At 39.9% G+C, this 25,921-nt stretch overlaps 1 protein-coding gene across 1 annotated transcript in view; it reads left to right on the plus strand.

Annotated features, from left to right (window-relative positions):
- LOC129011217 (phosphatidylinositol 3,4,5-trisphosphate 3-phosphatase TPTE2-like) overlaps positions 1–25,921 on the plus strand; it is a 716,449-nt gene that overhangs the window by 600,093 nt on the left and 90,435 nt on the right. The window contains exons 3-6 of the mRNA XM_063650643.1: positions 12,781–12,834; positions 15,208–15,261; positions 16,515–16,568; positions 18,936–18,989. Coding sequence (XP_063506713.1) covers positions 12,781–12,834; positions 15,208–15,261; positions 16,515–16,568; positions 18,936–18,989 — 216 coding nt within the window. The remainder of the gene's footprint in view (positions 1–12,780; positions 12,835–15,207; positions 15,262–16,514; positions 16,569–18,935; positions 18,990–25,921) is intronic.

A 25,921-nucleotide genomic window follows, 5' to 3' on the forward strand; every position in this document is an offset into this window, starting at 1 on the left:
CTGATTTTTATGGCATAATATATGGTGTAGAGAGTAGGTTGTCTAAAAACCAATATTTGCAAAATGCTGAATATTCAGCATGGTTTTATGAAGTTGACAGATGTGGAGTGTATTTTGCATGTGTCTTGACTTACAGATGAGGAAATGAAGTTGCAGAGAGATTAAATTAGCCAAGCCAGGGGTTTCGGTGCTAGGAAGTCTTGATATTGTAAAATATAGCCATATAACTTTAAAAAAATGAATCCAGACAAAAAGAAAACAAAATCATTGTAAACACATAATCCACTTTAAGTTCACAAAATGTTTTAAACATAATTAAGGCTATGCTTGACTTACCTACTTGTTTATTTCCTACCAAGGATGACCAGGAACTAGCCATTGATATGGAAACATTCATTATTCTTACATTTTCTTTCTTTTTTCTGTGTCTTTTCTCTCTGTCTGTCTGTCTCTCTCTCTCTCTCTCTCTCACACACACACACACACACACACACACACACACACACAGTCTCAGAAGTACTAGTGCTATATCCTGAAATTGTTTCTTTAGTTCAAAATTCCTCTGATTTTATTTTTTGTGTCCTGAAATACTGTTGAGATTAACATCCTGATTGCCTTCCAAAATATCTGACTTTATTTTTTGTATGTGCTTTTTACTCTTTGGTAGAGTTATGGATTCACTAACAGATTCTACTGTATGCTCTGACAACTATGACCACAATGGATGAGTTGACTGATCTAAGTGGTGACAAATACTGGGAGCATCAATGGCAATAACAGCTTTCTATCAGAGACTTTAAGCATCTTTAGGTAACATTGTTTTTGAACCAGAGTGGAAAAAATAAGATCAGGTCAGAAGAGGGATGCTTGGTACTCAAAGATTGTTTGTGACCCCAAGTAATTAGCAGCCAAAACCTTAGAAAACTATCAGAATGCCTGTGTATGAGACTCTCTGAAGAGTGATCCAAAAGAGGAGAGAATCCTACTTGGAGAAAGAAGGTGGTAGCATTGGACAGGCAGCAGAGGAGCCCTCAGCAGAAAGAAAGGAACTAAGAGACCCTGTATCTGTCCCTCACCCTTCAGAGCTGGTGCCCCAAACTCAAAGCCATCATCATATTGGATGGAGCCCCTGCCTCAGGTTTGTCACTTGATCCTATTTGAGGGGAAGCAAAAGATATCTGTGACTCATGAAGAGCATAAAGGTAGTGGAGGGACTTGATAATTAGGAAATCAAAATGGGCAAGAATAATGTGTGCCTACAAATGGAACATGAATTTGAAGCAAATTTAAGTTAAATTTGCTGCCACACATGATGATCAGGTTCAGTAATAAAGAGCTGTATTTAAATCTTGATTCATTAAATTTTTTTGAGAGTCCTAAACAATTTTTATTACCAACACATAAAGACTTCTTTCTAGAGAAAAATGAAGTACCAGGTGCCAAATAACAGATTTACATGAGAATTTTTAGGGACAACACATTGTAATTTGTAGTGCAATCATAGCCAATTTGAACCAAAAAAAAAAGTCATATATGCATTTATGTTGTTTCTTACTATTTACCTTTCAATCCTTTGCACTGACCCCAATGAATTGGCATCAGAAATCTGTGCTGGAGTCAACAATGAAAGGTGATGTCATAATATATATTGGAGATGGGAGGAATTCAGGTTTGTGAAATTCAGTCTCAGAATTATTCATGGGAAAATAGTTTTCTGGACACTGATTCTAAAATTCTTTCTAAAAAGTTAGGTCTTCAGTAAGTCATATTTACCATATCTTTTAGATTCAAGGAATTTTGTTGTTCAAATAAATTGTCATATCACCACTCCATGTGGCAAATCTCTAATATATTTTTGCATTTGATGTTTAAAGTAAAATACAGCAACCTTACATAGAGCTTTATAGCAAGCTTCGTGTGTTCAAATATAATTGGTACTTTTATAGCCAATGCTGTTTGTGTTATACTCAGAAAGTTATTTCTTATCGTAAGATTACAAATATAGTCACCAAAATTTCTTTTATATTTTGAATTAATTTTCTACATTTAAATAATATAAGTGCTGCTGCTGTTGTTACTATTCCCTTTTAACATCTCCCCAAATTAAGTGTTTTATTCTATACACTTTATGAGATGCCAGCTTAACAATACCCTTAATATGGCCCAAGGATTCTACAAAAGGAAATGCTTGTGTGTTTGTCAAAAGTGTTTTCCGACTGGGCATGATGGCTCAAGCCTGTAATCCCAGCACTTTGGGAGGCTGAGTCAGGAGGACCACGAGGTCACGAGTTTGAGACCAGCCTGGCCAATATGGTAAAACCCCGTCTCTACTAAAAATACAAAAATTAGCTGGGCATGGTGGTGCACGCCTGTAGTCCCAGCTACTCGGGAGGCTGAGGCAGAAGAATCACCTGAATCCGGGAGGCAGAAGTTGCAGTGAGCTGAGACAGCACCACTGCACTGCAGCCTGGGCGACAGAGTGAAACTCTGTCTCAAAAAAAAAAAAAAGTGTTTCCCATGCAGATTATCTATTCACCACTTGCAGATTTGAAGTTTACTAAGCATATGTGATATCTAAAATTCATTTGAAGAATAATTTTCAATGCCAAAAATGTTTAAAAGTGGGATATAGGAAGATGATGCAAAGATGGAATCTCCAAATATTTCCATTTTCACCAGGAGGACTTAATAGAATGTCTAACAGCTATTTTTAGATATTTTTGAAATGTGAGAGGGGTGAGTTAGTTAACAAAAAGTAGACTATGAGATTAAAATGTCTATTCACTCTAAAATCTCAGCATTCACTTTCTTATTGTCAAGTTATTCATCAGACTCTTTTCAGAGACAACCTAAATGCAAGCTCGTAGAATATTACAACTTCTTTTATATGAGATGACAGGAAATAATTTCTTGGCCTTTTAAAGGATAGATGAGGGATTTGAATACCACTTTCAGATTAAGTAACTCCTCTGTTGAATATTACACTGTTTTATGGTTCATATCTCTATTGTGGTTGAGAGGTATTGCCAGATTTATTCACTGACAAGTAAATATTATTCAGTTTATAATTAGTATCCACTTTAGGGGGAGATACTTTCAGTCTATGTTAAAACTATCTTCAATGTTCAGTATCCTGTTCCACATAAAACTTTCATGCACTAGTTTTAGCATTCATTGATTTTTATGTGAATCAGTTATAACTGATTGTTACAAAATGGTGATTTTTTTTTAAGTAGTTTTTCTGTGTTTAATAAGTATCATTCTATTATAAGGAGAACTATTCCTACCCCTATTTATTCACTATTACTATGAACTTATAAATTCTTACATTATTTCAATGAATTACAATCCTTTCTGTCATTATTTATTTTGTTGTTTAAATGGTCCCATATTTGGCCAGTGGGACTCCCTAAAAGCTCGCCCCTGTGTCCTTTTGACTTGACATGTTCCCATCACTTTTTGAGCATTTCCCCAGCCCTGGAATCAGCCATTTACCCAAAGAACCTGATGCCCTTTAGAAACCAATATTTTGCATTTGGTATGCTCATTGCCATTGGCTCATTGCTACTTGTAGGCCTTTTTAATACATAGATGAGAGTACAGATATACATATTGACATATACAGATATATGCATATATGCAACAATTTTAATATGTTTAATATACAGTATATACATTTATATGTGTTCTGGTAAACTATGTATTATTGTTTTGCCTGGACAATGTGTGTTTGTTTTTAAATTTACTTAAATGGTATTAAGCGGTATCTCATTTTATTAGTTTTTTGCTCAGAACATAAGATTATTCTTCTTGTGTATACCTTTAGTTGTTGCTTTTAACTGGTATGAAAAATTCCACAGCATGCATCCCCTAGTGAGGAACACATATATTGCTTCCTACCATTTGCCTTCACAAAGACTGCCGCCAAATGATTATCCTTATGCCAGACCCCTACAAGCCTGTTTGAGTATTTCTGTGGGAACATGAAACTGGACTTGATGGGCCATGGGACTGCATATTTTGAATTTGACTGAATACTGCCTATTGCTCTCACAATGGTTATACCAGTCTGCATGTCATCAACAATGCATGATGGTTCCTACACATACACATTCACAACAACACTTGACATAATCAAACTTTCTAATTTATATAATCAAATAGATGGTAACATATTGCATTATGTTTTACTTTGCATTTATGTGATAACTCATGAGTTTGAGCATCCTTTTATGTTCTTATAGCATTTGGGATTTCTTCTGTAATGGTCCATTCATGAACTTAGCCCATTTTTCCACTAGTGTTCCTATCTTTGTCTTGTTAATTTACATGTGCTCTTTTTGAATATTTTATATTTTAGAATAAGTTAATCAAATTCATTTTAAAATTATGTTTAATTTTCAAAGTGATTATATTACATTTGTAAACAATTTAGCAAGTAACAAAACATGGTGCTATTGTTTGGAGGTTTGTACCCCCAAACCTCATGTTAAAATTCGATCCCCAGTGTTGGAGGTGGGGCCTAATGGAAGGTGTTTGGAAGATGAATAGATTAATTCCCTCCCTGGGAGTGAGGGTGAGTGAGTACTCACTCTATTAGTTCTTGCAAGAGCTGGTGGTTTAAAAAGAGACCGGCAGCTTCCCCCACGTCGCTTCCCCTCTTGCCATTTGATCTCTGCACATGTCAGTTCCCCTTCATCTTTCACCGTAAATGGGAGCAGCCTCAGAAGCAGATGTTGGTGTCAGGCTTCTTGTGCAGCACACAACTGTGAGCCAAAGAAACCTCTCTTCTTTATAAATTACCCAGCCTCAGGTATCCCTTATGGCAACACTAAACAGACTCAGATGCAAAAGTTTGGACTATCTTTTGAATAGTCCAAACTATTCAAAAGTTTGGACTATCGCTTTATGTATTCAAATCATCCTTCATGTCAGTTTTAGACATTGAAGTTATGTTCTCCAATAGGTCATCTGCCTGTTAGCTTTGGCATTGTTGTTCTTCATTCTCTTCATGACGGAACTTTTTGCCTTATTATTTTACTTTTGAAGTTTGAAATTTTCCCACTTTCAGTCTACAAAAGTAATTTCTAATCCTCATAGTTTTAATTTACACATTTAATGCTTTAATCTACTTAGAGTCTACCCTTAAATATGGTGTTAGGTAGGGATTTGGTTTCATTTTTCTCCCAATGGTAGGACGATTTTCCAAATACCATCTATGAAACAGTTCATCCTTTTTCCTTGTTTATATAATCATCATCAATGACATATATCTACATAGGTTTATCTCTGAGCTCAATATTTTCCTCCATTGATACTTATGGCATCCCTACACCTTTTTTTATTACCGTGATTAGTTAAGTTATTAATGGAGCCTTTATATGTTGACATAGATTTTGTAGTAAGTATGTCAATATTCTAAAAATTTTTGAAAAATACCTATGTGGGCCCTGTGGTGTTTGGGAGAGGGAAGGACTTTAAATTCTAGGTTGATTTCTTTGTTACTTACTTGAGTATTCTACTTCTATGTAAATATCTTTTCTTGCACTAATGTTAGTGTTTTATATTTGTCTAGGAATTTTTCCATTCCATCTAAGTTTTCACATTTATTAGCATATAATTGAATAATCTCATTTTAAAAAATTTTAGTTGTGTTCTAGTTATGCTCCCTTCTTGTACATTTTATTTGGATATTCACTCTTTTTGTTCTTGATTATTATTGCCACAGCTCTATTGTAGTAATCTTTTCAAAGAGACATATTTTTGTTTTCTTAATCTTCTCCATGGTTTTTTCTTCTCCAGTTCACTGATTTATGCTTACCTTATGTTTTGCTTCCTTGTTACTTCATAGGGTTTGCCCTGTGCCCCTTTTCCAACCTCTGTACTTAAATGTGTACTCTTTGCTTTTAACCATCTCGACTTCTTATTTATGTTTATATATCAGTAAATGTTCTTCTAAATATTGCTTCATTGTATCCTACAAACTTTGTCATGTTATTATCAATCAGTTCTTTTTTTTTTTTTTTTTTTTTTTTCTGAGACAGAGTCTCGCTCGGTCACCCAGCCTGGAGTGCAGCGGTGTGATCTCGGTTCACTGCAAGCTCTGCCTCCTGGGTTCACGCCATTCTCCTGCCTCAGCCTCCTGAGTAGCTGGGACTACAGGCGCCCGCCACCATGCCCAGCTAACTTTTTTGTATTTTTAGTAGAGACAGGGTTTCACTGTGTTAACCAGGACAGTCTCGATCTCCTGACCTGGCGATCCACCCGCCTCGGTCTCCCAAAGTGCTGGGATTACAGGCGTGAGCCACCGTGCCCGGCCAATCAGTTATCTTAGTATTTAAAATATTTTGTGATTTCCCTTTTAACACAACAGTTATTCAGTAATGTGTAATTTAGTTTCAAATGTGGATTTTTAAAAAATAATCATATTACAGTATATTCAGAGAACACCAATATGATATTGATCCTGTGGACTTTATCCTGTGGAAGCTTTCTTTATGGGATAGAGAGCTATGATGTTGGTCTGTCGTTGTGCCTTCATAGGTCTTTTGCTCTTTCTAGAAGGTCTTAGAATTTTCTCTTTATCTCCATTAGTTACTTAAAGTTGATTTATTTCTTCTTTCTTGAATTCTGGGAAATTTATCATCATAAATTTTCACATTTTATTTTGCATTTTTAGTTTTCATTTCTTCTTAGATTTCCATATTCTAGATGTTAGATGGCTGTTTTTATCCTCCATAACATTTGTCTTTTCTTTAGTATGTTCTCTTTATTCTTTTCTACTATTTTCTGGGTAAGTTTCTAATCTTCTAACACTAAATTAATTAGCTTTTCACATGTATCCAAACTACTATTTTTCCCTCAACAATTTATATGTTTTGGCAGTTATACTTTTACAGTTAAGGCTTTCTCTTTTATTCTTTCTTATGACTCCCATTCTCATTTCATGTTTCATCATCTTCCTTTGTGTCCTCATATCCTTAAGAATATTTGTCATGCTTACTTTAAAATCTCGGTCAGTGTGTTCCAGTAGTTTTGCTACAGTTGGTATGCTGTTGTTCAGCTTGTTGTATTTCTTTTTCAGTAGTTGTATTACTCAGGTATCTAGTCATGTTGGCTTGTGAACTCAGATTTCTTGTGGCTGTTAACTACTCTGGTCATTTGTATCGGGGAAGGACTGAAGGACAATCTCAGTCTGCTGCTGTTCTGGCAGCATAATTATAAATAGCACCTACTTTTTGTTTTCAAAAGTGTCCTGGTTTGAGCAGGAATTATATAGTCAGTCTCACTGAAATCTAGGACGTAAGCTGTGTCATTGTCAGTAAGTTTAAAATGAAGGGAAGTGATGTGCCCCAGGGTAGAGAGTCTCAGGAACCATGAAACACTGACCAGGCAACTCCTCTGGGTTGTGAAAAGGAAAAACTTTAGACAAGGTAAATTTAACAGAGTTTAATAGTGCAAGAATGATTCGTGAGTTGGGAAGCTTTTAGAACCAGAACAAGTTGGAAGAACTGCAAGCTGGCAATGTGGCCAGACAGCATTATGGACAGAAAACGGAAGTGAGGTCCAGAAACAGCTTTGTTGGTTACAACTGGTTACAGCTGGATGTTTTGTCTTGTTCGAATCTGTCAGCCACCCGCAATTGACTGAAGCTCAGCTGCTGTAATTGACTGAGACACAGCTATCTGTTACAAGTGTATATTCTATTCATAATTATGCTGTTAGTTTACACACTAGGTTAGCTTGCAGTTTGTTGCATAAGGACTCAAGTACAGAGGCAACCTCAGGGAAAATTTCGTTTAATTAAACAACTATATCACCTTGAAGCGCCTGAACAAAGCAGCATTGGAGGAGACAGTCTCTCTGGTTTGTAACCTGGGCTTCGGAGATGGAGGCAGGTGGAGGAGTGAAGGCCCAAGGATGGCTCTTCAGCCCTTCCCTGTTTTCATCAGCTAGCCTAATGCTCTCCTAATTTTACCGTAACTACTCCCGGTTAGTTGCTGTTGTCGTCTACGGAGACAGGCAAGGATGGTTACTATTGTTTCCAAATGGCTAAATTGCATGTTTGTTTGTTTGTTTGTTTTCTTCAGAACGGCTAATTTATTAGTTGTAGGGTTATTGTAGCTAATTTGAATAAAAATCAAGCCTACACATTCACATGGTATTTGATTGTATACAACTTAGTTTAGTTCTTTAGCTCGACCCCATGGGATATCACTAACCCATGATCATCAGTGAGAGTGAAATGATATCACTAGCCTATAATGGAGTCATCAGTAAAAGGCATTGTGCGTGTGTGTGTTCATAAAGATACACACAAATGTTAACTATAGAGTTTCTTGGACACTGTTTCTAAAGTACTGGTAGTTTCAGCTTCTGTATGTAACATCCTGTTCTTTCTGGGTCTAGTTGGATACAAAATAAATAGGTCACAAGAAGTCTACTTCTTCCTAGCTGAGTTGACTAGTAGCCAAAACTTTTAGAAAACTGTTGGATTGCCTGTGTATGAGACTGTACCAGGTTGGGCTATATTAGTTTCTAGGGCTGCTTTAACAAAGTATCACAAACCAAGTGGCTTAAGCAAAAATTAATCATCTCATAGTCCTAGAGACTAGAAATCTGAAATTGAGGTTGTCAGTAGGGTTGGCTTTTTATGACGGCTGTAAGAGAATCTGTTTGATACCTCTTTGCTAGCTTTTGCTGGTTGCTGGTAATCTTTGGCATTCCTTGGCAGATAGACTCATCACCCAGATCTCTGCCTTCTTCTTACCATAGCTTTCTTCCTGTGTGTGTTGCTGTGTGCAAGTTTTTCCTTTTTATAATGGTAACAGTTATATCAGATTATGCCTACACCAGTATGACCTCATCTTAATCACATTGGTGGCAGTGACTTCATTTCAAAATACTGTCACATCATGAGTTACAGGAATTAAAACTTCAAATACTGGATTTTCAGAAGCCACTCAATCTATAACAAGGAACAAGCGAGGAAAAGTGCTATTTGGAATAAAGGAGGAGGTAAAAGCAGAAATGGAGCAGTGAAGACCTACACAGAAAAGATGAAGCTAACACCTCTGGATATGTCCCTCACCAGTGAGCTCTGCTACCACGTAAGACTGGTGTCCCAAACCCACAGCCACTCTTATGCTGGTTGAAGCCCCTGACTCAGGCCTGCAGCTACGTGACTGTATTTGATGGGCAAAAGGACAACTCTTATAATGGGTGAAAGTAAAGAGGTGATGGAGGGACTTGAGATTCAGGAATTTAGAGGGGTGAGTGCAATATGTACCTACAACTGAAGTGGAATTTTAAATAAAGGCCACCACAAAAGGCTATCACACATTAGAACTAGGGTAATAAAGAGCTTTAACCTCAATCTGGAAGCACTGCTATTTTCACAGGCCTAAGATATTCACTACCAGCATGGAAAACCTCATACTTAATGAAAAATGACATGCCAGGTTCAAATAGTGATCTATACAGGAATATGTTAAGATCAGCAAGCTTATGTCTAGAGTAACTGCAGCTATTTGACCAAAAATGTAAGTCCAAATTATGTTTGTATCTGAATAATATGCTTTTATAATTCCTCAGCCCACAGCCAATTGATTTGATGGTACTAACCTGTGATAGAGCCACCCATGAAATGTGAGTTAAAAACAAAGATTTATATACACATAAGTGTATATATACATATATACACATAAATACATACTTCTGTCAACATACACACATGCATACACATACACACACAGAAACATAAAACAATGAAGGAGAAAGAGAAGTTGATATTTGTAAAATTCACTGTCAGGCATATCCTTGGAAATACAGAGTATCTTTGACACTATGTCAAAATCTTCTCACCGTAGGATCTATAGATAACTTTCTATTTTTTTTCAGACCATATTGGATAAAAGAGGAAGAAGTCATAAAAGAGATGCTTCTTCCTCTTAGTATATTTGTCACTCTAAGTTAGTAGTATCCAATCCCTTAGGAACCTCTCAGGTTTCCCTGTGAGACATTTCATAAATATGAGACTCTACTACTACTAGAGTGGGCCAAAGGGAGAGAGAATCCTATTTGGAGCAATGGGGAGGTAACAGGCGACAAGGAGTAGTGAAGCACTCAGCGAAAAGAACAGAGTTCATGAAACCGTAAGGGGTTCCTCACCCTCTACAGTTCTACCATCATGTGGGGCTGGTGCCCCAAACCAAACCCAAACTTGCAATCATTTTGTAGGGAGTTCCTGACTCAGGCCTACAGCTACATGGTCATATCTTCTGGGCAGGACAGACAGCCATGATGGGTGAAAGTAAGGAAGTGACAGAGGGACTTAGGAATCAAGAATTTAGAGGGGGTAAGAGGCATGTTTCCTTACAGACTGCAGTTACATTAGAAATAAATGCCACTGGCCAGGCATGGTGGCTCATATCTGTAATCCCAGCACTTTGGGCGGCCAAGACAGCTAGATCACTTGAGGCTGGGAATTTGAGACCAGCCTGACCAACATGGCAAAACCCTGTCACTACTAAAAACACAAAAATTAGCCAGGTGTGGTGGTGCATGCCTGTAATCCCATCTACTCAGGAGGCTGAGGCAGGAGAATTGCTTGAACCCAGGAGGCGGAGGTTGCAGTGAGCCAAGATCGCACCACTGCACTCCAGCCTCGGTGACATTGAGACTCCGCCAAAAAAAAAAAAAAAAAAAGATACACGTAGTTCAAATTAGTGATATACACATGAATATTTAAATATCAACCAGATAGTACATTACAGAGTATCTGTAGCTGTTTGATCCAAAAAGTAAGTTTAGAATTACATGTGTGTCCAACTATCTACTTTTATATTCCTTTAGCCTGCATACAGAATTGACATCGGTGACCTATGATACAACCACCAGTGAAATGTGAATTACAAAATATATATACACAAATATTTAAAGAAATATATATGCAGATGTACATACTTCTGTCTATCTAGACACACAAACACAGGGAGAGAGAGAGAGAAAGAGGGAGAGAGAAAAGAGAGAGAGAGAAACAACAGAAAGATGAAGATTATGTGCTTACTCTCAGGATCATCCATGGCCATACAGAATGTCTTTTACTCCATTTATAAATCTCCTCACTATAGGCCCTGCAGGCCCCTTATCCAACTTTTTGATTAATTGGATAAAAAGGAACAGGTCAAAAAAGGGAAACTTCTTGTTATTGTCTTGTCACCCTTAGTAGCAGGCACATACTTAGGAAAGTCAGATTTCCTGTGTATGAGACATACTAGAGTGGACCAAGGGAAGAAAACCCTACGCAGAGCAACAAGCGAGTAGCAGTGGACAAGGAGCAGTGGAGCCCTTAGGGAAAAAAAAAAGAGCTAATGGCCCTGGCAGGGTTCCTCACACCCAGAGCTCTACAACCATGTGAGGCTAACACTACAAGCCCACACCCATCATCACATTGTATGGGGCAGTTTCTTGACCCTGTATGAGAGCAGAGAAGACACCTATAATGGCGAAAACAAGGCACTGATGAAGGGATTTTAGTGTCAGGAAATGAGATGAGGTCAAGGGGATTTGTATATAGAAACTGCAGCTGAATTTGAAATAAAGTAAACCACCAAATGCTTACTTTGTGCTTCATTCAGTTGTAAAGAACTAAACATCACTTGTGAGTAACTCAAACCAGAACGTGAAGTCTAGGATGTCATATTGGTGTTGGACTGTACATATATATATTTAAATTCGGTAGCACTGCCAAGTCTAAATTCAAATCAGTACCTTGGAATGGAGCTATTAGTGAACTGTGAGACAAATAAATCAATATGGATATAAGGATATATGAGCACAGGAGGAAACAATTATATACCATTTATATATACCTATAGGCACTCATATTAAATCAAGGCATGCACCCACAGGTACTGCAGAGAAATGTAAAAGTTGAGATTAGGGACGTTCCCATTCAAGGGCATTAGTAGAAAAACAAAAAACTTTGACACATCTATCTCCGTGATCTCACTATAGGATATGAAGGTGCCTTTATGTCTTGTTGAATGAATTTAGATAAAAGAAGACCACAAAATAAGAATGACTTTTCTAACTAGTCTGTTTGATACTCTGAGTAACAATCAAAAATAATTTTCAGACTCCCTATGTGTGAGACTTTATGACAATGGCTGAGGACAGCAGAGAATCCTCTTTGGAAACAGGAAAGGACAGCAGGGGACAGAAAGTAGTGAAGTCCTCAGGAGAAGAGAAAAAAGCTAACAACCTTAGAAATGTTTTCGACCCTGCAGAACTCTGCCACAATACAGGGTGGTACTCCAAACCTCAAATACCATCATATTGGATTGTGTCTTTGACTCAGACCTGCAGTGACTTTACCCTACTTGTGGACCAAGAGTGACGACCAAGAAAAGAAGTAATGGACGACCTTACAGGCAGCACATTTAGTGGAATAAGAGGGCTGATGACCTCCATACAAAAGTTTAGTTTTAGAAATAACAGCCACCACAAAGGCTGTCACGCATTGGGACTGAGGTCATAATAAAGAGGTTTATTGAAATCTGGAAGCATTACTATTTTCCCCAGGCTAAGACGTTGGTTGCCATCATATAAATCCTCCTCTCTAATAAAAAAATGACATTTCAGAACCAAATAGTGCTATACACATGAATAGTCAGAACTTAACTGGTTTATGTGCAGAGTAATGAAAGCTAGTTTTACGAGAAAAGTAAATTTTGAATTGTGTCTCCTGTCTGACTGTATTCATTTATCATCCTCTAGTCCACCCACAACTGGGTTATCGGGCAAGAACCTGGAGGCACGTATCGATGAAAGGTGAGTTATGCATACCTGTGTCTTTATTTATCTAACTATAACTGAGCATACAAGTATTCACACACACAGGCACATAAACAAATATATCCATCCATCCATCCATGCATCCATCCGTACACACTTCTCTCAAACACATCCACTAATGAACCCATGCACACAGTGGAAACATACAACAAGGAGACAGATGGACGGACATTTGTGGAGTTTATTCTGAGAAGCCTGCATGGCCATAGAGAGTGGTTTTTAACAGGGTTTCCAATTCTTCTCCACGTAGCCTGTGTAGGTAACATTGCATTTTTTTCTAATGGAGTCGTGAAAAGGAGCAAGTCACAGGAGAGCTGCTGCTTCCTGTTAGTGTATTTGTCACCCTTAGTTCCTAGTAAGCAGCTTCTTAAAGGACTCAGATTTCCTGAGTTTGAGAGCCTACCAGACTGACAGAAGGGAGGAGAAAATCCTATTTGCAACATGGAGGAGATAGCAGCTGACAAGGAGCAGGGAAGCCCTGGGCAGAAAAGAATGGAGCTAATGGAACATGGACTTGTCCCTCACACTCCAGAGCTCTGTCGACATAGGAGATTGATGCTAAAACACAAACACAAGCACAGCACCTCATTGGATGCAGCCTTTCCTTAGGCCCACAGCTACTTGCCTGTGCCTCATGGACAGGAAAGTCTAGCATGATGGGTGAAAGGAAAGACGTGATGGAGAGATCCAGGAAGTGGGCCATAGATGGGATTAGAAGGAGGAATGCCTACACAGCGGAGCTGAATTTAAAAGAAATTCACCCACAAAAGGCTATCATGCATTGGCCAGCTCCAGTGGTAGAGAGTTTCGGTGAACTCTTGAGTCAGTGAGTCATAGATAGGTGTAAAATATGTGCTGCAATCATATAAAGTATGATGTGTAGGGTAAATGGCATGGCAGATTCCAAAGAACCAAATACACACATGACTTGTGTAAGGGTAAGGCAGCTTACAGGTTGAAAAGTAGTTGGAATGTCGGGCGCGGTGGCTCACGCCTGTAATCCCAGCACTTTGGGAGGCCAGGATGGGTGGATAACGAGATCAGGAGTTCAAGGCCAGCCTGGCCAACGTTATGAAACCACATGTCTACTAAAAATTCAAAATTAGCCGGGCATGTTGGTGGCGCCTGTAGTCTCTGCTACTTGGGAAGCTGACGCAGGAGAATTGCTAGAACCTGGGAGGCAGAGGTTGCAGTGAGCCAAGATCGTGCCACTGCACTCCAGCTTGGGTGACAGAGGGACATGCTGTCTCAAAAAACAAACAACAACAACAGAAAGAAACAAAAACAAAAAAACAAAACAAAAGCAATTGGAACTATTTTTAACTGAAAATATTACATCTAGGAAGCTATGTGTTGTCTTACTATGTACATTTTAAGTTCTTTGGCACTGCCCTATGTTGAATTGAGAGTACCTTTTAGGAGGCTGTCCAATGCAACATGTGATATCAAGGAATACAGTTATACATGTATCTATGCATATACAACAACATACATGCATTCATACAAACAAGAGAGACTGAGTAGGGCTATTCAGTGTGACAAACATCCATGGGAACAGGGAGTTCCCTTGAAACTATTTCTAGAGTCTTCTCAGAATGAGCTTTGTATGCAATATTCTTTTGTTTTTTGGATGGAGGTAGGCAAATGGGGAGGAACTCATAGAGGGAGGCTTTTTATGTTAGTGTTTGTCACATTACCTTTCTGTGAGAATGAGAATGTGCTAGTAGTGTGGACCAAGGGAGAAGTGAATCCTGCTTGCAGCGAGAAGGAGATAGGAGTGGACAAAGATCAGAGAAATCCCAGCCAAAACAAAGAATAGAGCTAATAATCCTGGAATTATTTTACCCCCTCCAGAGCTCTGCGGTTATGTGAGGCTGACTGCCTTTGCCCATACCCACCCTCACATGGGATGGAGCCCTTGCTTGAGTCCTCCAGCTACTTGGCCACAACTCTTGGGCAGGAAAGATAACTAGGATGGGTGAAAAGTGAGGAAGTGATTGGAGGTGATAGAGAATGAGGAACTCAAATGGGATTATAGGAAGGGGGACTTAGAAAGTCAATTTGAACTGGAATTAAATGCTCTCCAAGAATGCTGATACACATTGAGGTGTAGATACCCTAACTTAATCTGGATGCATCTCTATGTTCACAGCCTAAGATACTCACTGTTGGCATAAAAACTTCATTTCTAATAAAAAACAAATACCATCCCATGTCAATTTAGTGATACACATACATGTGGATAATTAAAGTGTAACTGGGGAATAACGCATAGACTAACTGTAGCTATTTGTTGCAAAACATTAGAATTACACATTTTATCTTACTCTGACCACATTTGTCCTTTAGTCCCGATCTGAATGACCTGGCGGGAGTCATCATTGAGAGAGGCCCCAGTGACAGGTGAGTTATAAAACATGTATACGTGGCCAGGTGCAATGGCTCATACCTGTAATCTGAGCACTTAGGGAGGCCGAGGCAGGCAGATACCCTGAGGTCAGGAGTTCGAGACCAGGCTGGCAAACATGGTGAAACCCCGTCTCTACTAAAACTACAACAACTAGCCAGGTATGGTGGCAGGCATCTCTAATCCCAGCTACTCGGGAGGCTGAGCAGGATAATTGCTTGAACCTGGGGAGGTGGAGGTTACAGTGAGCCGAGACCATGCCACTGCATTCCACCCGGGGCAGCAGGAGCGAAATTTTGTCGCAATAATAAATAAATAAATAAATAAAAAGATGTGCACACACACACACACAAACACACAACACAAAACAGTGACTGAGAAAGAGTCTGAGATTAGTGGGATTCTCTCTCAGAAGTGTTCACGATAATACAGTGTCTTTGACACAGTTTCTTTATCATCTCACTGTATCACGTATAAATAACTTCCACAGTTTTACAGTTGTTTATGAAAAAAGAAACAGAGTGTAGAGAGAGGCTTCTGTCTATTACTGTGTTTTCACCATTTGTTAGTAGCAGTCAAATGCCTTGGCAACTCTGATTTTCTGTGTATGAGACCTACTAGTGTGGGCTGAGGGAAGAGGGAATCCTGTTTGGAGCGAGGAGGAGGTAGGAGTGCTCAGGGAACTGTGCAGCCTTCAGCAGAAAGCAACAGAGCTAAGAGCCTTGGAGGTGTTCTCCACCCTCCAGAACTCTGCCACAATGGAGGCTGGTGCTCCAAACCTCAAATAACCATCCTATTGGATTGTGCTTCTGTGTCAGACCTCTAGTTACTTGACTCTTTTTGTGGGGCTGGGGAGCCACCCATTCTGGGTGAAAGTAAGGAGGTAATGGAGGGCCTTGGGAACAGGACATTCAATGAAATAAGAGGGCTGACTACCTCCACACAAGAGTTTAGTTTGAAATAACTGCCACCACAAAGGCTGTCACGCATTGGGACTGAGGTCATAATAAAGAGGTTTATTGAAATCTGGAAGCATTACTATTTTCCCCAGCCTAAGATGTTGGTTGCCATCATATCAATCCTGCTTTCTAATAAAAAAAAAATGACATTTCAGAACCAAGTAGTGCTATACACATGAATAGTCAGAACTTAACTGGTTTATGTGCAGAGTAATGAAAGCTAGTTTTATGAGAAAAGTAAATTTTGAATTGTGTCTCCTGTCTGACTGTATTCATTTATCATGCTCTAGTCCACCCACAACTGAGTTATCAGGCAAGAACCTGGAGGCACGTATCAATGAAAGGTGAGTTGTGCATACGTGTGTCTTTATTTATCTAACTATAACTGAGCATACAAGTATTCACACACACAGGCACATAAACAAATATATCCATCCATCCATCCATGCATCCATCCGTACACACTTCTCTCAAACACATCCACTAACAAACCCATGCACACAGTGGAAACATACAACAAGGAGACAGATGGACGGACATTTGTGGAGTTTATTCTGAGAAGCCTGCATGGCCATAGAGAGTGGTTTTTAACAGGGTTTCCAATTCTTCTCCACGTAGCTTGTGTAGGTAACATTGCATCCTTTTCTAATGGAGTGATATAAAAAGGAGCAAGTCACAGGAGAGCTGCTGCTTCCTGTTAGTGTATTTGTCACCCTTAGTTCCTAGTAAGCAGCTTCTTAAAGGACTCAGATTTCCTGAGTTTGAGAGCCTACCAGACTGACAGAAGGGAGGAGAAAATCCTATTTGCAACATGGAGGAGATAGCAGCTGACAAGGAGCAGGGAAGCCCTGGGCAGAAAAGAATGGAGCTAATGGAACATGGACTTGTCCCTCACACTCCAGAGCTCTGTCAACATAGGAGGTTGGTGCTAAAACACAAACACAAGCACAGCACCTCATTGGATGCAGCCCTTCCTCAGGCCCACAGCTACTTGCCTGTGTCTCATGGACAGGAAAGACGAGCATGATGGGTGAAGGAAAAGACGTGATGGGGAGATCCAGGAAGTGGGCCATAGATGGGATTAGAGGGAGGAATGCCTACACAGTGGAGTTGAATGTAAAAGAAATTCACCCACAAAAGGCTGTCATGTATTGGCCAGCTCCAGTGTTAGAGAGTTTCAGTGAACTCTTGAGTCAGTGGGTCACAGATAGGTGTAAAATATGTGCTGCAATCATATAAAGTATGCTGTGTAGGGTAAATGGCATGGCAGATTCCAAAGAACCAAATACACACATGACTTGTGTAAGGGTAAGGCAGCTTACATGTTGAAAAGTAGTTGGAAGGTCAGGCACGGTGGCTCACGGTGGCTCAGCACTTTGGGAGGCCAGGGCGGGTGGATAACGAGATCAGGAGTTCAAGGCCAGCCTGGCCAACGTGGTGAAACCCCGTCAATACTAAAAATACCAAACTAGCCAGGCGTGGTGCTGGGCGCCTGTAGTCCCTGCTACTCGGGAGGCTGAGGCAGGAGAATTGCTTGAACCTGGGAGGCAGAGGTTGCAGTGAGCCGAGATGATGCCACTGCACTCCAGCTTGGGTGACAGAGTGAGACTCTGTCTCAAAAAACCAACAACAACAATAACAAAAAACAAACAAACAAAACCAAATAGAAACAAAAGCAATTGGAACTATTTTTAACTGAAATTATTACATCTAGGAAGTTACGTGTTGTCTTACTATATACATTTTAAGTTGTTTGGTACGGCCCTGTGTTGAATTGAGAGCACCTTCTAATAGGCTGGCCAATGCAATCTGTGGTATAAAGGAATACAGTTATACATGTATCTATGCATATACAAACACATGCATGCATGCATTCATACAAACAAGAGAGAGTTGGGCTATTGAGTGTGACAAGCATCCATGGGAACAAGGAGTTCCCTTGAAACTATTTCTAGAGTCCTCTCAGAATGAGCTTTGTATGCAATATTCTTTTGTTTTTTGGATGGAGGTAGGCAAATGGGGAGGAACTCATAGAGGGAGGCTTTTTATGTTAGTGTTTGTCACATTACCTTTCTGTGAGAATGAGAATGTGCTAGTAGTGTGGACCAAGGGAGAAGTGAATCCTGCTTGCAGCGAGAAGGAGATAGGAGTGGACAAAGATCAGAGAAATCCCAGCCAAAACAAAGAACAGAGCTAATAACCCTGGAATTATTTCACCCCCTCCAGAGCTCTGCTGTTATGTGAGGCTGACTGCCTTTGCCCATACCCACCCTCACATGGGATGGAGCCCTTGCTTGAGTCCTCCAGCTACTTGGCCACAACTCTTGGGCAGGAAAGACAACTAGGATGGGTGAAAAGTGAAGAGGTGATTGGAGGTGATAGAGAATGAGGAACTCAGATGGGATTATAGGAAGGGGGACTTAGAAAGTCAATTTGAACTGGAATTAAATGCTCTCCAAGAATGCTGATACACATTGAGGTGTAGATACCCTTACTTGATCTGTATGCATCGCTATGTCCACAGCCTAAGATACTCACTGTTGGCATATGAAACCTCATTTCTAATAAAAAACAAACACCATCCCAGGTCAATTTAGTGATGTACATACTTGTGAATAATTAAAGTGTTACTGGGGAATAACACATAGACTAACTGTAGCTATTTGTTGCAAAACACAATGTGTCTGACTCTGACCACATTTGTCCTTTAGTCCCGATCCAAATGACCTGGCGGGAGTCATCATTGAGCGCGGCCCCAGTGATAGGTGAGTTATAAAATAGGTACACATGCACACATATAAAATATGTAAATATGGCCAGGTAAAATGGTTCACACCTGTAATCTGAGCACTTTGGGAAGTCAAGGCAGGCAGATACCCTGAGGTCAGGAGTTCGAGACCAGGTCGGCAAACATGGTGAAACCCTCTGTCTACTAAAACTTCAACAACTAGCTAGGTGTGGTGGCAGGCGCCTCTAATCCCAGCTACTTGGGAGGCTGAGGCCAGAGAATTGCTTGAACTTGGGGAGGTGGAGGTTGCAGTGAGCCAAGACCATGCCACTGCATTCCACCCGGGACAGCTGGAGCGAAACTTTGTCACATGAAAAAAAAACAAAAAACATGTACACACACACACACACACACCACACAGAAAACAGTGACAGAGAAAGAGACTGAGATTAGTGGAATTCACTCTCAGAAGTGTTCACGATAATACAGAGTGTCTTGACACAGTTTCTTTATCATCTCACTGTATCACGTAGAGATAACTTCCACATTTTTACAGTTGTTTAGAAAAAAACAAACAGACTATAGAGAGAGGCTTCTGTTACTGTCTTTTCACCATTTGTTAGTAGCAGTCAAATGCCTTGGAAACCCCTGGTCTCTCCATCTGTTACCACATTTGGCTACTGCCCCAAAGGTAAATCCACCCTCAGATTGTATGGAGGCCCTGCCTTGGGTCTGTAGTTACTTAACCCTATCTGAGGGGCAGGAGAGACATCCATGATTGGTGAAGAGTTACTGGTGGTATTTGAACGTGAGAAGGCAGAAAATTACAAGTTCAAGCAAGGTGGGTATTTACAAACTGAAGTTGAATTTATGTAAATTTTGCCAGAAACAGTAACTTGGGGATTAGGTTTAGGAGTAAAGAAATGTATGCAAACTTGATTCATTAAGTTTTTTCCACAGGCCAAAAAATTTCATTACAAACATCTAAAACCTCATTTGCAGAGAAAAATTAAATACCAGGTTTCAAATAAATAACTCATTAATGTCAATTTTTCAGGGTAACTAGATTATGAATTGTAGAATAATTTTTGCTAATTTGTATCAGAAAATTAAGTCTAAAATGACATGTGGAGTCTTGCTATCTTCATTTTTAATCCTTTAGCTATTACCCCATTGAATCAAAAAGAGTAATATGTGCTAGAGTCATCAATGATGGGTGAGATTTCAAAATATAGAGAGAAAGAAGAGAGGGATATATTGAGATTGGTAAAATTCACTCACAAATGAAGTAATAAACAACTGCACTTAAATTGTGATTCATTAGACTGTTTGTTAAGGCCCAAGAGCACCTTTACATAATATAAGGTTTTCTCGTAGGAAAAAATGATATATTAATAGTAGATTCCAAATCATTGACATATACATTTTCAGAATTCAACCAGTTTATAAATGTAGAGCAATTGTACATAACTTCAACTAGAAAAGTATGTCTCTCAAGTCACTTGACCTGACGTGTACATTTTTAATCCTTAGCACTGGCCCAGATAAAATGACGTCAGTAGTCTTTCACGACTTCGATATATCTCTGATACAACTCACCTTTCAATGGTGGTGTCACTGAAAACTACTGATGTTATTAATTTGGGTCAGTGCTAAAGGATATGTTTACACACACAGACACATATAACACACACGTATAAATGTGTCTGTGTGTATATATATACAGATATATCTTTTATCTATATATGTAGTATATAGAGATACATAAATATGTATTTGTGTATATATATACACATATCTATATACATATGTCTATATACGTGCATATTTAAATGTGTATATATAGATCTATATATACATATCTATATATATAGATATATTCTTTAGCACTGACCCAAATTAATAACATCAGTAGTCATATATATATCCTTTAATATATATGAGCATGTGTGTATGTATATATGTAAACATATATGTATATATCCTTTAGCATATATATGTGTATATATACATATATAGTTTATATATACATATGTGTGTATGTATGCAGGTATATCTTGTTTTATTGTGCTTTACTTTATTGCCCCTCAGATATTACTTTTTTATAAACTGAAGGTTTGTAGCAACCCTGCATTGAGCAAGTCTCCTGGTATTATTTTTCCAACAGCATGTTCTCACTTTGTGTCTCTGTCACATTTTAATAATTCTTGCAATATTCCAAACTTTTTATTATCATATCTGTTATGGTGATCTGTGATCAGTGATCTTTGATGTTGCTATTGTAATTGTATTGGGGCAATACAAACCATGTCCATATTAAGATGACAAGCCTAATCAATGACATGTTTGTTCCGACTGCTCCACTGACTAGCCATTCCCCCATCTCTCTCCTTCTCCTTGGGCCTCCCTATTCCCTGAGACACAACAATATTGAAAGTAGGCCATTTAATAAGCCTATGATGGTCTCTGAGTGTCCTAGTGAAAGGAAGAGTCACATGGCTCTCACTTTAAACCAAAAGCTAGAAATGATTGTGAGGAAGGCTAGACTTCTTGCACCAGTTCAGCCAAGTTGTGAATGTAAAACAAAAACAAAACAAAAAAGCCAAAAAACTTCTTGAGGAAAATTAAGACTGCTACTCCAGTGAACATACAAATGTTGAGAAAGCAAAACAGTCTGATTGCTAATATGGAGAATGTTTTAGTGGTCTGGATAAAAGATCAAACCAGCCACAGCATTCCCTTAAGCCAAAGCCTAATCCAGGACAAGGCCCTCACTCTCTTTGATTCAATGAAAGCTGGGAGAGGTAAGGAAGCTGCAGAAGAAAAGCTTGAAGCTAAAAGGTTGGTTCATGAGGTTTAAGGAAAGAAGCCATCTCCATAACATAAAAGTGCAAAGTAAACAGCAAGTGCTGATGCAGAAGCAGCAGCAAGTTATCCAGAAGATCTAGCTGAGATAATTGATGAAGGTGGCCACACTAAACAATGGATTTTCAGTGTAGACAAGATAGTCTTTTATTGGAAGAAGATGCCATCTAGGACTTTTATATTTAGAGAGGAGAAGTCAACGCATGGTTTCAAAGCTTCAAAGCACAGGCCAATTCTCTTATTAGGGGCTAATGAAGCTGGTGACTTTATGTTGACGCCAACAATCATTGACTATTCTGAAAATCCTAGGGCCCTTACGAATTATGCTAAATCAAGCAAGATGGGTGACTAGAGATGCCTGGTGCTCATCTCCCCTACAAGAAAGAACCGAGGCAAGAAATACACATCTAACATTTGATTGGAGTATCAAAGGCATAGTCCTGGAGTGCAGCAAAGGAGTGGAGACACACCTTTGGTGACTGGAAGTCCCCACAGAATGGAAGCACTCAGCTTCTGCAGCCCCTTCTCCCCCATCTGAATTGAATTGGCCCAGAGACAGGAGGTACTTCTCATTGCAGGGTGAAGGTAAGCAGAAGATCCCCACCAGCCCTACTGCCATCGCAAACACAAAGTCTTTACAACAGGAGAATCTCACAGTCTTTGCAAGCCCTCAGGCCAATTTGGAGTATTACCAAGAATTGACACAGCTGCATGCACTGGACTAGGAGTACAAGGTGAAAACTTCCCACCCCTAGAGACGTAAGCTGCAGCAACACAGCACCATCTTGAGACCAGAGTCATCTCTTGAGTGTGCCCTCCTCTGGGGGCCAGTAGCCACTGTGCCTCTCCAGCGCTGGAGCTTTATCTTCAGTACACCAAGCCCACATGGGTGGGTTAAAGCCACAATCCCAGCTGTGTGGAGATTGGTCCCAGGACTGGCTGTAACTCAAGTACTGCAGAGCAGGGAAATCAACCCCCACCACCACACTTCCAGACAGAGGAATAATCTGCAGTCCCATCCAGGGTAAACTCACTCTTAAGCCAGCCAAACCACTACATGCCCTCTCCCAAGTGGGAGAGGCCCCTAAGCCTCTGAGCAGCTGATACACCCCCAGGTCAGCAGAGTATGAGCCCATGCTCAGGACCTGAGAAACAGCCCTGCAGGCCCCATCCACCACAGACATGCTCCTGGCCTGCCCAGGAGCCCTCTGCCATTAATAAGGGCCTGAGCAACAGTCCCACAGGCTGTCCCCAGCAGGCACACCGCCGAGTGGGCCTTGCACCTGTGTCTCAGACCTGAGAGACAAGCAGCTGTGTACGCCCAAGTCTCAGGGCCGAGAAACAACCCTGGGAGTTTACTCTGGCCAGCAGACTGTCAGGCCAACTAAGCAGCCACATACCTACGTCCCAGCTTGAGGAACAGCCCTATAGGCCACCCCTAACAGAAACATTCCCAAGCCAACTAAGCAGCTGTGCAACCTTTCATGAGCCTGAGAAACAGTCCTGTGTCCATTCCCAGCAGATGCACCTCCAGACCAGCCAATCAGCCATGAATGCCCATGTCCTGGACCTAAGAAAGAGCCCCATGGGCTACTCCCAGAAGACATGCCCCTAGGCCAGCCGAGCAGCCTTGTGCCCACATCCTGGCTCATAGAAGCAGTCCCCTGGGCTTCCCCTGGCAGGCACCACCCAGGCCAGCTGAGCAGCAGTGTGCCCACATCCTGAGCTAGACTAGCCCTATGGACTACCCCCAGCAGTCACACATCCAGGACAGCTGAGAAGTCATTTGACTATATCCCAGGCCTGAGAAACACCCCCTCTTGGCCAGCCCTGGCAAGGATATCTTCAGTCTAGCTTAGCAGCCATGTGGCAATATATTTGGCCCATGAGATTCCCCCAGCAGATTGGCCCCAGGCCAGATGAGCAGCTGTGTACCCACATACCAGGTATGGGAAACAGCCCTTCAGGCCACTCCTGGAGTGCATGCTTCCAGGCCAAGCAAACAGCTGTGTGCCAGCATCCTGGGCCTGAGAAACTGTCCTGCAAGGCACATCTGGCAGGCATGCCCTGGTTGAGCAACTGCATCCCCATGCTCCTGGCTAGAGTGACAGCACCATGGCCAGCCGCATAAAGCCATACTCCAAGTTTTCTGACCCACTGTATGCCTGCACACACCCCTACCCTGAGAAACAGCCTAGTGAGCCCACCTCTGGCAAAGCTGCACCACCATCACCACAAACTTCCTTAGCCTAGGCCACTGAGTAACTTGCAAACGTTACTAGTGTGGATCACAGCTGAATAAACTACATGGAGACTACACTTACTGCATCCATGTAGAAGCAAGGCCAACATACCCCAGCGAACTGACACCCAAGACCCATTCATACAAATAAATTCATACAAGTAAACCTACTCCATAAGTGACTTTTTCACCAGATGCATAGAACTCAACATAGAAACACATCAACCATGAAAATGCAAGAAAACATGTCACCTACAAAGGGAAATAATAATTATCCAGTAATAGACCCCAATCATAAACATAGGAAATGATAGAAAAAAGAATAGTCTTAAGGAAACTCAGTGAGATGTAAGGTAATACAGATAGACAAGTCAATCAGGAAAACATGATTTGAAAGAGAAATTCAGTAAAGATACAGATACCATAAAAAGAACCAAACAGAAGCCCTAAGAGCTAAACAGTTCAATGGATGAAAGGAAAAAATGCAATCAATGGCTTTACAGACAAGAACAAGCTGAAGAAATAATTTCTGAACTTGAAGACAAGTCTTTTGAAATAACACAGGCAGGCAAAAAAGAATAAAAAAGAATGAAAAAAGCCTACAGGATTTATGGAACACCATTAATTTGATCAAATATTCATATTATGGGCATTCCAGAAGGAAAAGTGAAGAGAAAATGTGAGGAAAACATATTTAATAAAATGAGAACATAAAACTTCCTAACTCTTGAGAGAGAGCTAGACATCTAGTTCCAGGAAGATCAAAGAACCCCAAATACATTCAACCCAGACATTATAGTCAAATTGTGAAAAACCAAAGACAAAAATTTTTTAAAATAGCAAGAGAAAAGTAACACACTTATAATGGAATCCCCATTAGACTAACAGCTGATTTCCCAGCAGAAACCTTAGGCTAGAAGAGAATGGGATGATATAGTCGAAGTTCTGAAAGAAAAAACAATCTTTCAGCCAAGAATATTATACCCAGCACAGCTATCCTTTACAAATGAAGAAGACATAAAATCTGTCACAGATAAACAAAAACCAAGATAATTCATCACCACTAGACCAGCCTTACAAGAAATGCCCAAGGGAGTCTTACATCTGGAAGTAAAAAGATGATAACCACCATCATAAAAACATGCAAAACTTTAAAAGTCACTGTTAGAGTCAATATTTAAAGGAGAAAGAGAAAGAGATGAAACCTTATCACTGCAGAAAACTACCCAACTTCAAAAGTAAACAGAGAGGAAAAAAGGAACAAAACATATACAAAACAACCAGAAAACAATAAAATGTCGGAAGTAACTCCTCACCTACCAATAATAACTTTGAATGTTAATAGATTAAATACCCCATGAAGGATATAGACTTGCTGAGTGGATTAAAAAAAAAGACCCAACTATATTTTATCTAAAAGAAACTCACCTTACCTGTAAAGAAACATAGACTGATAAGGGATGAAGAAAGATATTCCATGCAAATGGAAGCCAAAAGTGAACAAGAATAGCTATACTTGTATCAGACAAAACAGACTGCAAGTTAAAAACCATAAAAAGTGACAAACAAGATGATTATGTAATAATAAAGGGTTCAATTCAAGAAATATAACATAATTGTAATATGTGTATAATTATAAATATGTATGTACTCAAACACCAGAGCACCTAGATATATGAAGCGAATATTACTAGATCTAAAGAGTGAGACAGACCCCATTACAATAAGAGTTGGGCACTTCAGTATCCCACTCTCAGCATTGGACAAATCATCTAGACAGAAAATCAACAAAGAAACATCAGACTTAAACTCCACCATAGACCAAATGGACATAACAAACATATACAGAAGATCTCACCTAA

This window comes from Pongo pygmaeus, chromosome 14, assembly GCF_028885625.2.
Source record: "Pongo pygmaeus isolate AG05252 chromosome 14, NHGRI_mPonPyg2-v2.0_pri, whole genome shotgun sequence".
Classification (NCBI taxonomy): domain Eukaryota; kingdom Metazoa; phylum Chordata; class Mammalia; order Primates; family Hominidae; genus Pongo; species Pongo pygmaeus.